Source organism: Lycium barbarum, chromosome 12, assembly GCF_019175385.1.
Source record: "Lycium barbarum isolate Lr01 chromosome 12, ASM1917538v2, whole genome shotgun sequence".
Lineage (NCBI taxonomy): Eukaryota > Viridiplantae > Streptophyta > Magnoliopsida > Solanales > Solanaceae > Lycium > Lycium barbarum.
In genome coordinates this window covers 93,985,120-93,997,709 of record NC_083348.1, presented here as the reverse complement: position 1 = coordinate 93,997,709, position 12,590 = coordinate 93,985,120, and the positions used below count along the sequence as shown (strand labels likewise).

The window sequence follows — 12,590 nt, the reverse complement described above, 5'->3', positions numbered from 1 at the left end:
TGTTTGATGCCTCCAGCTTGCACTGTTACACCTGTCCACTGGTTCACTTCATGCCATACAGCTTTAGTCCATTCGCACTCAACAAACAAGTGAGCAGTTGTCTCCATAACTTGAGCTGCACATAAGCAGCAGTTTACTTCATCTACCTGGATATGAAGCTTAAGCATTCTTTCCTTTGTAAATAGTCTTCCTTGGACTGCCAACCATGCTATAAATCTGTGCTTAGGTTGAGCCATAGATGTCCAAATTAAATCAGTTGTCCTTAGCCTGACTTATTGTCCCACAATTGCCAAATAACTTCTAGTAATGGAGTATTCACCCCTTTCTATAAGGTGGTACCTGCCTTGAACATACCATCCTTGCATTGTGGCCTTGAGTGAATTAAGTTTCTTCCAATACCAACTACAATCTATGGGTGGTTTGTGCTCCCAAATATTAATGTTGTCCTTCATATAGATACCGTGAACCCATTTGACCCATAGTGATTCTTTACACATGATCAGTTGCCATAACAACTTACCCACAGAAGCGATGTTCCAGTCTCTACTGCTTTTAATATTTAGTCCACCTAGTTTCTTAGGATAACAGATTCTTTCCCATGAAACTAGCACAACTTTTTGCTTCTCCTCCGTTCTGCCCTACAGATAAACTCTGCATATCTTGTCTACCTCTTTGAAAATGCTCTGGGGAAGTATGAAAACAGTTCCCCAGAAACTATGAATAGAAAACAAGACTGCAGTTATCACTTGTAGTCGACCAGTGTAAGACAGATGCTTGGAGTAAGTAACATTAATCCTCTGTGTTATCTTCTCCTCCAATAAGTGACAATCAAGCTTAGTCCATTTCTTAGGTGATAATGGCAACCCTAGATATCTCATGGGAAATGTACTTACTGTAAACCCAGTTCTTGCCAACAGTTGATCTCTGGTGCTATCATCTACTCCAGCCAAGAAAATGCTAGATTTATCCATATTAGCTACCAAACCAGTAGCTGCACTAAAATGAGTCAAAGCCTTCATGGCTCTACTTACTGAGCTCACATTTCCTTTACAGAATATCATCAAGTCGTCAGCAAATATGAGATGAGTTAGTTGCAAGGATTTACACATTAGATGAAATCTAAAATCAGGCAAATTACTCATTGTCTTCAAACACCTTGACAAATATTCCATCACCAGAACAAATAACAAAGGAGAGATAGGATCTCCCTGCCTAAGTCCTCTCTTACCAGCAAAATAACCATGTCCTTCACCATTAATCTTAATTGAAAATTTGGTAGTTTATACACATATCATGATCCACTGTATGAACTTATCAAGGAAACCAAACCCAGTTAATGCCTCTTCTAGAAATTCCCAACTCACCATGTCATATGCCTTTCTAAGGTCAATTTTCATAAGGCATCTAGAAGATGCATTCTTCCTAGGCATCTAGAAGATGCATTCTTCCTATTGTAATGCCTTAGAAGATCATGACAGATCAATACATTATACAACATCGACCTGCCTTGCACAAATGCAGATTGATTGTCTGCTACGATATGATTAACCGTTGCTTTTAGTCTACTACAGATCAGCTTGGATATGCACTTATAAATGACATTGCAATAGGAAATAGGTCTAAATTGACTTGCAAATTCTGGTACCTCTACCTTAGGAACGAGGGCTATTTATGTTGAGTTGATTTGCTTTAGTAATTTACCATTCTGAAAGAACTCAAGCACTGCATCTATAACATCTTGCCCTACTATCTGCTAAGCTGCTTTGTTAAGACGATTATTATTACGGTATCTTTAAGTGGTTTTTAGAAAGTCGAATGCTTTAGAAGAAGCTTGTACAGTTACGGAGGGGGTTTTGATTGATTAAAAAAAAAAATCTACTTCAACCGATATTTCCTTAGACACGGTCATACATTGAAATCACACTTGGAAAGGGCCCACCCCCGAGCATATGCTTCAACAGGAATCACACAAGGTAGATTAGAAATCTCTAATAAAATATCTGACCGTAACTCAACAGTTAAAGTACATTACATAGTCCTGGAATTGGTGACCTACCCATCTTGCTCCATAATAGCAGTATTCTAGGAATACACCATATCGTGGTCCGTGGAAACTTAATTTAGCAACTGAGCAGCATGCATTTAGTTGTTTTTTCATAACTATATTCATGTGAACAAATCAGTTGCTCCATAACCAATTCCGATTTCTAATTAACTCTATAAATCTAAATTTACTATGATGCTATATATTGCTTTGACGAGTCTCTCCATGTCTATGATCTTTTTTTTCTGAATATCGTCACTGCTTTTTACACGTCAATCTTTTTTTAAAAAAAAATTAGGGTTAGAGAAAAGGTAAATGGAGAAGGAGATTACAAGGTGGAAATGAGCCCTCACTAATAAGGTGAAAGTTCTGATAGTCAACTAACTGAGCTACTAGGATTCTCGTGTTCTCCACGTCTATGATCCTTTTTTCTGGGTTAAAACATTGCACATTTCCACCGGCCCAATATTACTGTTACTGGCCATTTATGGCGTTTGGCTAATTGGCAGCGATACCAGTTGGTTAATTAATGGCAATATTAATGAAGTAGAACTACGTGGTCCCTGCCCACCAAATGAAGAATTTATATCTTTCCAACGTGCAGTATTCGATTATGTTCTCCTGTATATTTTCTCCGTTCACTTTTATTTGTTTAGTATTTTAAAAATAAAGTTTTATTTTTACTTGTCAATTATAGCATATTAAGACAATACAATTTCTTTTTTCCTGTTTTACCCTTAGTATTTGCTCACTTCATATTTTTCAAATCCAATAAAAATATGCATCAATTAATATGGCTACATTGATAAATTGTGCACTTTATATATTACTTATTTCTTAAGGGGTGTGTATAGTCAAAAGTAGACAAGTAAAATTAACGGAGGGAGTATAACCTACCCATTCCAGCTCGTCCTATTTATTATATTGTGCTACAGCGCGAGTAGGAAACAGTGGTCAATTAGCCAGCTAACCTATTAATCTCCCGTAGCTAGTATTGAGGCGGATTTTAAAGCAGCTTAATTCTGTGGGATCATAACTGAAATCATTGCTTTCGGTTCATATATATATATAGCCGGAGCCGGAATTTGAAGCTTATGTTCGAGATTCTATAGGAATTGGACCAAAGTTATGTTGAAAATCTTACGAAAAATACCGGATTACAAACACTATACGGGATTCTTGAGAGCTTGAGGCGTGTCCGAAGATACCGTCCTTAAGGATATTTTACCAGTGTGAGTGTACCCCCAGGATTCAGCAAGCTCTTCTAGTATAAAATTAGGAATTAAAATCTGACAAAGATTAAAAAAAGTAACCCAGCAAAATAGAAAATGAGAAGAAGAAAATGTATCATTTGCCACCGCCTCAAAGTGAAAACAAATCAGAATTTATAAGTGAACAGATAACCTCTTATTGTTGTTACCAAACGTTTAGCTGTGATAATTAATATAAACGGAAAAGGGTCAAATATACCCCTGTATTATCAGAAAAGGATTAAATATACCCCTCGTTATACTTTGGGTCCAAATATACCCTTCCCGTTATACTTTGGGTTTAAATATACTCCTCTGTTATACTTTAGGTTCATATATACCCCTTCTCCGTTAAAATTGTTCATGGCTGACATGAAATATGACGTGACACTGATAACTCGGTGAGGTGGACACCACATGACATGCCACCTCACACCACCAACCTATTTACCCCTCTCTTCCCCTTCTTTTTCCACCACTACCATCTCTTCCTCTCCACAACCTTTGCCACCATTAGCACCATCACACCACCATTAACTTGAAAGACTTTTTTCAATATTAAACAGCCACATGCCTTATTATGATTGGCCACATATATTATTTAATTTTAAAAATAAACTTATTCACTTTTAAATCTAAATCGGTTGACCTGACCAATTTATCAATTTTCCGAAACACTTAATAGGTACCTCTGTCTCTCTTTTTCCGCAGAATTGAGGATATCAAACTCGAAAATTTATAAACTCACAAATGATGAGATTATTCAGACAATTGGTTTTTCCAAAGCAAATGATTTGAAGAGGCAGCTTCTCCTTGAATAACTTGTACTATATGCAACTAAATTAATTAACACATAGAACATCCTGCTGTCATATGTGGAAAGATAGAAAATAACTGGTTTCTGTACGCATATATATCATCCAAACTCCCGCCCTCTATGGAAATCAAAATCATAAAGCCATAAGTAAGAAACCAAATTAAAAAGAGAGAACTATGGTACCACCAATGAAGAAAAAGGCTGGGGAGGGGAGGAGATGATAGCGGTGGAAGAAGAAGGGGAAGAGAGAGGTAAATGGGTGAGTCTGGTGAGGAGATGATAGCGGTGGAAGAAGAAAGGGAAGAGAGAGGTAAATGGGTGAGTGTGGTGAGGTGGCATGCCTTGTGGTGTCCATCTCGCCGAGTTTTCAGTGTCATGTCATATCTCATGTCCATCGTGAACAATTTTAACGGAGGAGGGTATATTTGAACTCAAAGTATAACGGAGGGGTATATTTGAACCAAAAAATAACAGGAAGGATATATTTGGACCCAAAGCATAATGAGGGGTATATTTAATCCTTTTCTGATAGTACAAGGATATATTTGACCCTTTCCCGTAATATAAAAGCCATTCAATTATATTGAATGCTATTAAAAGACAATTCAAGTGACTAGAATGGAATATCAAAGCTCTAGAAGTTTGTTGTTCCGTAGTAATTAGAAGGATTAATGGCTAATTTAAGAGTTAGTCAACTTGAATAATAAGACTCAGTTGAATGGTATTAAGGGGAATGAATTTAGACAAGTTTATATTGTTTTTTTTGAGATATCATATGAATTTTTCAACAAGTAACTGGCTCATAATTCCGAACCCACAACATGCACCGTAGCTCCGCCCTGTATGTATATATTTAAAAATAAAAACAAAATTCCATACTAATTCTAAAATTCTGAATTTACTGAATCAGGATTCTAAATTCGTCTTTGCTTTCGTAGATATACGTATCTCACTACTTTCAATTATATGTGCCAAGTGTTTGGTAAATTAACTTCCGCTGCTTAGCTGCTTTCCTTCACATTCAATTCTCAGCACTACTCTTGTTGTTGCACCTGCCTTCCAGTTTTGTGGTTTTCGGACATGCTCATTTGCAAGCACACATTTTTTTCCAGCAGTAATTAATTTTAGGAGTTCTTAAGTTTTTGCGTTATTTATCTATAGATTTTTTTGTTACGTGCACTACTATCAAGTTAAGTTCACTTATAACAGTATCATAATAGCAAGTCTAATATGGTAATAGAAAATAGAAGAACTGCTCTAAAATTTTAATCGGAAAAGGGCCAAAAATACTCTCGAACTATTGAAAATGGAGCAAAAACACCCTCCATCCACCTTTCAGCCCCCAAATACCCTTACCATCCACCTATTGGGTCTAAAATACCCTCATTGCTAACAGAATCTTTTCATTAAACACGTGGCATTTTTCTATTGGTTGGCTTATAAAATTAATTAAACGAATTAACTTTTGCAATATTGACCAGATAGTGCCCCCCACCCCCCGACCCTCCCCCCCTTCCCCCCCCCCCCCCCCCGATGCAAAAAAAATTAATATTTGGGGGTTGGGGGGAGGGGGAGGGTGCGGGGTGGAAAAAAAAGTCAACTTTTTTTTTCCAGCTGGGAGGGGACGGGGGCGTATGGTGCGGGGTTTGAGGGGAGGGGGGGGGTAGGGGTGCGGGGGAGGTGTAGGGTGCGGGGTGGGGTGCAATTACATTAGACATTTTAATTTATCAAGACATTTCAGAGTACTTGTCCTTTTTACTAGGAAGTTGAGAAGCGTAACAATACTTTTTTTGCACCCCACCCCGCACCCTACACCTCCCCGCACCCTACCCCCCCCCTCCCGACGCAAAAAAAATTAATATTTTTGAAAAAAAAAGCTCCCCTCCCAGCTGAAAAAAAAAGTTGACTTTTTTTTCCACCCCGCACCCTCCCTCTCCCCCCAACCCCCAAACCCCGCACCCTACGCCCCCCTCCCCTCCCAGCTAAAAAAACCAAAAAAAAACGTCAATTTTTTTTTTTTCAAAAATATTAATTTTTTTTGCATCGGGGGGGGGGGGCGTAGGGTGCGGGGTGGGGTGCAACAAAAAGTCAACTTTTTTTTCAAAAAAAAAAAAAAATCACGGGGGGGGGGGGGGTCGGGTCGGGGGGTGGGGGGCACTATCTGGTCAATATTACAAAAGTTAATTAGTTTAATTAATTTTATAAGCCAACCAATAGAAAAATGCCACGTGTTTAATGAAAAGATTCTGTTAGTGATAAGGATATTTTAGACCCAATAGGTGGATGATAAGGATATTTGGGGGCTGAAAGGTGGATGGAAGGTATGTTTGCTCCATTTTTAATAGTTCGAGGGTATTTTTGGCCCTTTTCCGAATTTTAATTGACGTGATGGTATAAAAGTTCTTTACATATCTGTATATAAGTTAAATTCTTAATTTTAATCTACTACTATTGGAAGATAGTTAACTAGTGCTCGCACGAACAATTTTATTACTGGTAAAAGGACTTCGGAATGAAGAACGGCACGATTATCAAAAAACAGTTATCTTTCTGTTTTAGTGTATGCCATTCATTTATAACTGTTCTGAAAGGAGGGGTACATGATATAAATTTGTAGTAGCTGAGAAAAATAAATAATTATACAGCGTTTTTGGACACAGTAATAAATACCCTAAAACTAAATGCAAATGGTGTGTATGCTGCAGACATTTGACCAACAACCATTTTACATGTAGCCAAGAAAAAATCTACTCCAGCTGTTAAGGAAGAAAACTCAATCACACATAGAAATTTTTAACAAAGAATACTTGCTGAATAACACCCTAATATTTTTTTATTTTTTTTTTAATATATAGCTTTGGAATTAAAGGGTGTGTGTACTTAAATTGTTACAGCTTGACAATCTCTGGGATGAACACTGGGTACCTATCAATGCAATCTGCCCATGGTCCATCCGTTGGTTTCTTGATTGTGCGATTACACTTCCAAACAGCACTGTTACACTTGAATCCACTTCCAAATGCAATTTGCCAAACTCTGTCACCTTTTTTCATCCTTCCTTTTGCCTCAATGTAATTCATCTCATACCATAGTGAAGAAGACGAAGTGTTACCTGATGAGATATAATATAATTAAATAATCAGAAGAATGCTCAAAATGTAGATGTTTAAATTTTTAGATGAGGTAGTCACACCAAAGGTGGATCTAGAATTTAAAACTTATGGGTTACTACAAAAACATCAAGTTAATATAAAAAAACTAAAAAAAAAACATGGGTATACAATCAAATATTTGTAGATATTTACTGAATTACTTAAGATATATTACAGAATATGGGTAAAAGTATTGGGTTCCGGTGAACCCGTAAGTTTTCTTCTCGATCCGCCCTTGAGTCACACAGTTGTTGTCTCACTGCCACACATTTTTTTTTCATGTGTTCATAGGCTTGTGAAAAAGAATCAGACACACTCGCGAGGGGACGTATTGAAACATAATAGAATTCCATCTGAACTCCCTTCTCTCAAATTAAACTGTATATACAAGGTTAGAGTTATTTTTTATGTATATATAATAGATGTCCCCTAGACTTTTTTGTTTACTTCTTTATATTTTGAATTGCTTCGTAGAAATGTTGGTTCCGCTAATGATTAAGTGCACTTAAAAGTATGCTTACCAAATTTGTGGAGAGTCATTCTTGAAGCCTCAACATGCTCAGCAGATAACTGGAGGTTCTTCTGAAGCTCATCAATAACAGCTCTTCCACCAGCATGGATACAAAAGTGTTCAAATGCTTGCTTGAAATCTGGAATATAAGCTTTCCATTTGGGGTTGAAAATTTTCCTTCCAATGAGAGTGAATAAGAAAAGAAGCTGCTCCGAGGCTGGAAGAACCAAAGGACCAATAGTAGTAATATTGGACTTCAAAGCTTCCCCTGCTATAACCATAAGGTCTTTTGAAAGATTAATACCAACTTTCCCTTGTGGATCTTCTTGTTGAAATACACATCTAAATGCCTTATCATCAGCACCTTTATGTGTTCTCACCACATGCATTAATCTGTACTTTGCTCTGTAACTATCTTTTCTTTTATTGGACAAAAGTATAGCAGCACCTCCCATTCTGAACAAACAATTTGGAAGTAACATTGCTCTCTCTGCGCCTTGGTAATAATTAGGAGTAATAATTTCAGTACTTACAACTAAAGCACATGAATTTGGAACCACTTGAAGAAGGTCCCTAGCCAAATCAATTGAAATTAAACCAGCACTACATCCCATACCAGAAAGATTGTAACTTTTTATGTTACTTCTCAACTTGTACTTGTTCACCACCATGGCAGATAAAGATGGAGTTGGAGAAAACAAGCTGCAGTTAACGATAAGAATATCGATATCTTTAGGCTTAAGTCCTGTTTTCTTCATCAAGTCATCAATAACAGTGAATATGACAACCTCAGCTTCTTGCCTAGAAGATTCCATTGTTGGTTGTGGAGGGATGTAATGAGTTGAAGGTGGCAAACATGTTTCTTCACCAAGGCCTGACCTTTCAAGAATTCGCATTTGGAATTCGACACTTTTGGGATTGTCTTTCAAGATTAAACGTGAGTGTTCCATGAAAGTTGAAAATGGTACTCTACAGGTAACAGGAGCCTTGTAACATGAGTAATCTACTAAGTAAATGGATCTTGGTTTTGACATGAAATAAACTGTGGCTATGAAAATGATGAGGAAAGAAGAACATAAGATTTGGATAAGATCAAAGTTGAGTGAATTCCAAATACTTAGTATTTCTTCAGGGCCTAATTTAATTACCTCAATGGAGAGCCCAGCCATTATAGGGACTAGCAAGAATGTTAGGAAATTATTCACAAGGTATTGGTACCCAAGCTTCACATATTTCAGCTTAACTGAGTTGGAGAAATTTGGGACTGGCTCTGGCATTTTGACAACAACAAAAAAATGAAGAGAAATTTTCTTAGGGAGATGAAAAAAGAAGAAAGGAGGAATATTGTTTGATTGTAGCTAAGACAATAGAAGGGAAAGATTTGTGGGAATTTAAAGAGTAAAATGAGGGGCAAAAAAATTAAATGAATGGAGGGGCAGATGAGAGGATTAAATGAACCAACTTTCACGTCACACAACTTCCTCTTAGCTAGAAATTTTTAAAAAAATTATTTGTCAATTTTGTATTATCGTGTTAAGATTATACTATGTTTATTTATTTTTACAAAATGATATGTCTATGTTTAAGGACCAAAAGTTTAATCTTATCTTGTGTGATTAACCAAACACATTTAATTAAAGATTGTGCTTCAAGTTTCAACAACTAGTCTACTACTAGAGAATTCTGATCAATCATCTTTAAGAATGATGATTAAGCAATTACCTTTGGATATATGGTGATGTGTGTCATGCACTTTAATTTATTACGTTTGTAATTAGAGATGAAATGATTGCCTTGTTACTCCACTCCCCACCCCCCACCCCCCACCCCACCCCGGCGGTCACAAAAATATGTCGTTTTATCAAACTGATTTTGTTTTATTAAATATATTTGACATTAAAATATGAACAAGAAGTCAAGAAGTCACTTATTAACCTTTTACCCAATCCATTCTTTGTACTGTTCAAATTAATTTAGTGTTAATTATGTACTTAGGACATTTAAGGAGATAAAATGTATTTAGATAAATATTGATTAGCACTATCAAATGTATTTCTTAAGCAATCTTAAAATGGGCGGGACATATATATATATATATATATATATATATATATATATATATAATACTTAGTTAATTGTGTGATCCTTTAAACGCTTAGCTTGATATATAATACGTTGTTCGACGATCACAACTCGGTCATTTTTAAGAGTAATACGACTCTATCGATATTTTCAAGCAGCAAATAGAATGGAGGATGTGCTTGAGATTATTTAAGTGAAAACGTTGATCCAAGATCACATGATTTAATTAATTAGTAACTCAAGAAAGAAGCTAAAAATAATACTCCCTTTGTCCCAATTTATGTGATTCACCTTCCTTTTTAGTGTATCCTAAAAAGAATGATACATTTCTATATTTAGAAATAATTTAACTTAAAACTTTCCCTTTTACACTTAATGAAAATATTTACAGCCAAACAAATATCTATGACTTGTTTTAGACCACAAGTTTCAGAAGTCTTCCTTTCTTTCTTAAACTTCGTGCCTAGTCAAACTATATCATATAAATTTGGACGGAGGGAGTAATGGATAATTTGGCCAGAGTAGTTTCACTTTTTATTCTTTGAATGGATAGATATATTGGCTTCAGGCTGAAGGAATGAACCACAATCATAATTCATAGCCCGTTCTGGTCTTGAATTCAAGGTTAAATGCTCTAACCCTCTGTTTGGATGGTTGTTTCCCGTGGTTCATTAATGTACAGTATGGTATGGTACAATATGGTGTTGTATTGTATTGTACTGTATTAATGAATACAATGTTTGGATAGACTGTATTGTTTGTTGTGGTTTAATAACATTTGTATTGTTTGGTTTGATTGTATGGTACTGTATAATAATTTGTAAGCTTACTAAAATACCCTTAATTCTTAATTAGAAATTAGTTTATATATATTAATAAAACTCAGGTAAAGAATAAAATAGGAACTTTAAAAATAAGTAGGTAGTGAGTGGGGGTGGTGGAAGGGTGGGTGGTGTGAGGTGGGTGGTTGTGGGATGAAGATGGGGGTAGTGGGTGGTAGGGTGGGGGTGAGTGGTTGTGGGGGTGGGCGTGGGTGGTGGTGAGGGGTGGTGGAGGGGTGGGTGGTTGTGGGATGAGGGTGGGGGTGCATGGTAGGGCGGGGGTGAGTGGTGGGGCGGGTGGGGCGGGGTGGGGTGGGGGTGAGTGGTAGGGTGGAGGTGGGGTGGGGCATGGTGGAGGATGGGGTATAATGTGGAAATGAAATACGTAACCACAGAAAAACTACCAAATCTGTGGTTACAAAAATTGGTACTTTTCATAGTTATATAACCATGGGATGAACCACGAGTTTACAACACCATACCACATAATTTTAAAAACAATGAAAACAAACATGATTTCATACAAAATCATACATTAATGAACCACGGGAAACCACCATCCAAACAAGGGTAAGTCTCTAACTGCAACGTTCTTCTATTTTTTTTCTTCTTTCTTTTTATTTATTTATTCTTTTATTTGTTTTATTTAATTAAAACTCTTCCATTGTGGACTATAGGGGTGTACATGGACCGGGTTGGTTCGGATTTTTTAAACACCAAACTAAACCAATTGCGTCGGGTTTTTAAATTTATACACCAAACCAAACCAATAAAATTCGGGTTTTTCAACCTTGGGTTTTCTCGGGTTATTCGGTTTTCTCGGATTTTTCGGGTTTTTTTTTTTCGGAATAGTCTTGATACAATACATATAACTTTTACTTCAAATATTTCTGTCCTAGTAAGATACAACTATATAATTAAGGTGTTTCTTAAGAAAATAACACAAAATGTGAGAAGAGTGATAACATTATATTAAAATATTCAACAAAAACTAATAAAATTGGTTAAAATAAATATTGCTAATTAACAAGCCATAAAGAAAATGACCATAATCTAAAAATACTAAGTCATGCTAAAATAAGCACGGCTAATAAGTATTAGTTACATAAAAAAGAAAGAAAACTTAAGTTATGTATTTTCACTCTCTAAACTAATTATGCAAAACTAAAGAATAGATATCCAACATTATTGTCATTCCTAGTGGTAAATTGAATTTCTTTTGTTAGCGTTAGTGTTGAGCTGGTTTTGGTTTGAACTTTATTTGAGTTACAAGTATCCATAGGATTTAAAACTTATTGACATTCAAAATTCTAAGTTCAAGCTTGAATAATATGATAATAGATAAAAAAAAAACTACGAAAAAATAAAAGAAATATCTATAAATTCCATTACAAATAAATATTTTTATGTATAAAATATTTTAAAAATTGAATACAAGTAATGTCGGGTTGGTTTGGTTTGGTTTGACTTTTTTTAGTTAAAACCAAACCAAACCAATTATGATCGGGTTTTTTTTCTCAACACCAAACCAAGTCAAACCAAACCACTAGTCGGGTTTTTTTCTCGATTTGACTCGGTTTATCAGTTTGGTGCGGTTTATCGGTTTACTTTGTACACCCCTAGTGGACTATAAGCCAAAACATTGAAAAATACAAGTATGAATATGCCGATGCTTCACACATTTGCCACCGGAACAGTGACCTTAATGATATAAAATGAAGTGGGAACAAATTGCTGGCCCACATATAGCATTAACTCTCTAATCATCTCCCTTTAAGAACTTGTGAAATTCCAGAATTCATATATGCATCACCATACATGATATTCTATGTTTCTTGGGGGGTGGGAGATTTTATATTTTCTCCTATTTCATACAGCAGAATAGGTGACCCTTTAAGATTAGAAAAATGTAA

General features: G+C 35.9%; 2 protein-coding genes across 2 annotated transcripts; both read right to left on the bottom strand.

Annotated features, from left to right (window-relative positions):
• Window positions 1-638: 638 nt before the first annotated feature.
• LOC132624666 (uncharacterized) lies at window positions 639-1,430 on the bottom strand. The gene is made up of 2 exons (XM_060339409.1): window positions 1,365-1,430; window positions 639-1,259 (listed from the first exon to the last, which is right to left on the bottom strand). The coding sequence occupies exons 1-2, from the start codon at window positions 1,428-1,430 to the stop codon at window positions 639-641; spliced, it is 687 nt and encodes a 228-aa protein (XP_060195392.1).
• Window positions 1,431-6,639: 5,209 nt separating this feature from the next.
• Window positions 6,640-9,150, bottom strand: LOC132621776 (3-ketoacyl-CoA synthase 6). The gene is made up of 2 exons (XM_060336168.1): window positions 7,785-9,150; window positions 6,640-7,223 (listed from the first exon to the last, which is right to left on the bottom strand). The coding sequence occupies exons 1-2, from the start codon at window positions 9,049-9,051 to the stop codon at window positions 7,000-7,002; spliced, it is 1,491 nt and encodes a 496-aa protein (XP_060192151.1). The 5' UTR covers window positions 9,052-9,150; the 3' UTR covers window positions 6,640-6,999.
• Window positions 9,151-12,590: the final 3,440 nt, after the last annotated feature.

Bases quoted from the DNA above. Each gene is read 5' to 3' on its own strand.
- LOC132624666 (XM_060339409.1), bottom strand. From the start codon at position 1,430: ATGCCTAGGAAGAATGCATCTTCTAGATGCCTTATGAAAATTGACCTT. The intron at 1,260-1,364 runs GTGAGTTGGGAA...TTTTCAATTAAG, and splicing joins TTAGAAAGGCATATGACATG to ATTAATGGTGAAGGACATGG.
- LOC132621776 (XM_060336168.1), bottom strand. From the start codon at position 9,051: ATGCCAGAGCCAGTCCCAAATTTCTCCAACTCAGTTAAGCTGAAATAT. The intron at 7,224-7,784 runs GTAAGCATACTT...ATATCTCATCAG, and splicing joins AATGACTCTCCACAAATTTG to GTAACACTTCGTCTTCTTCA.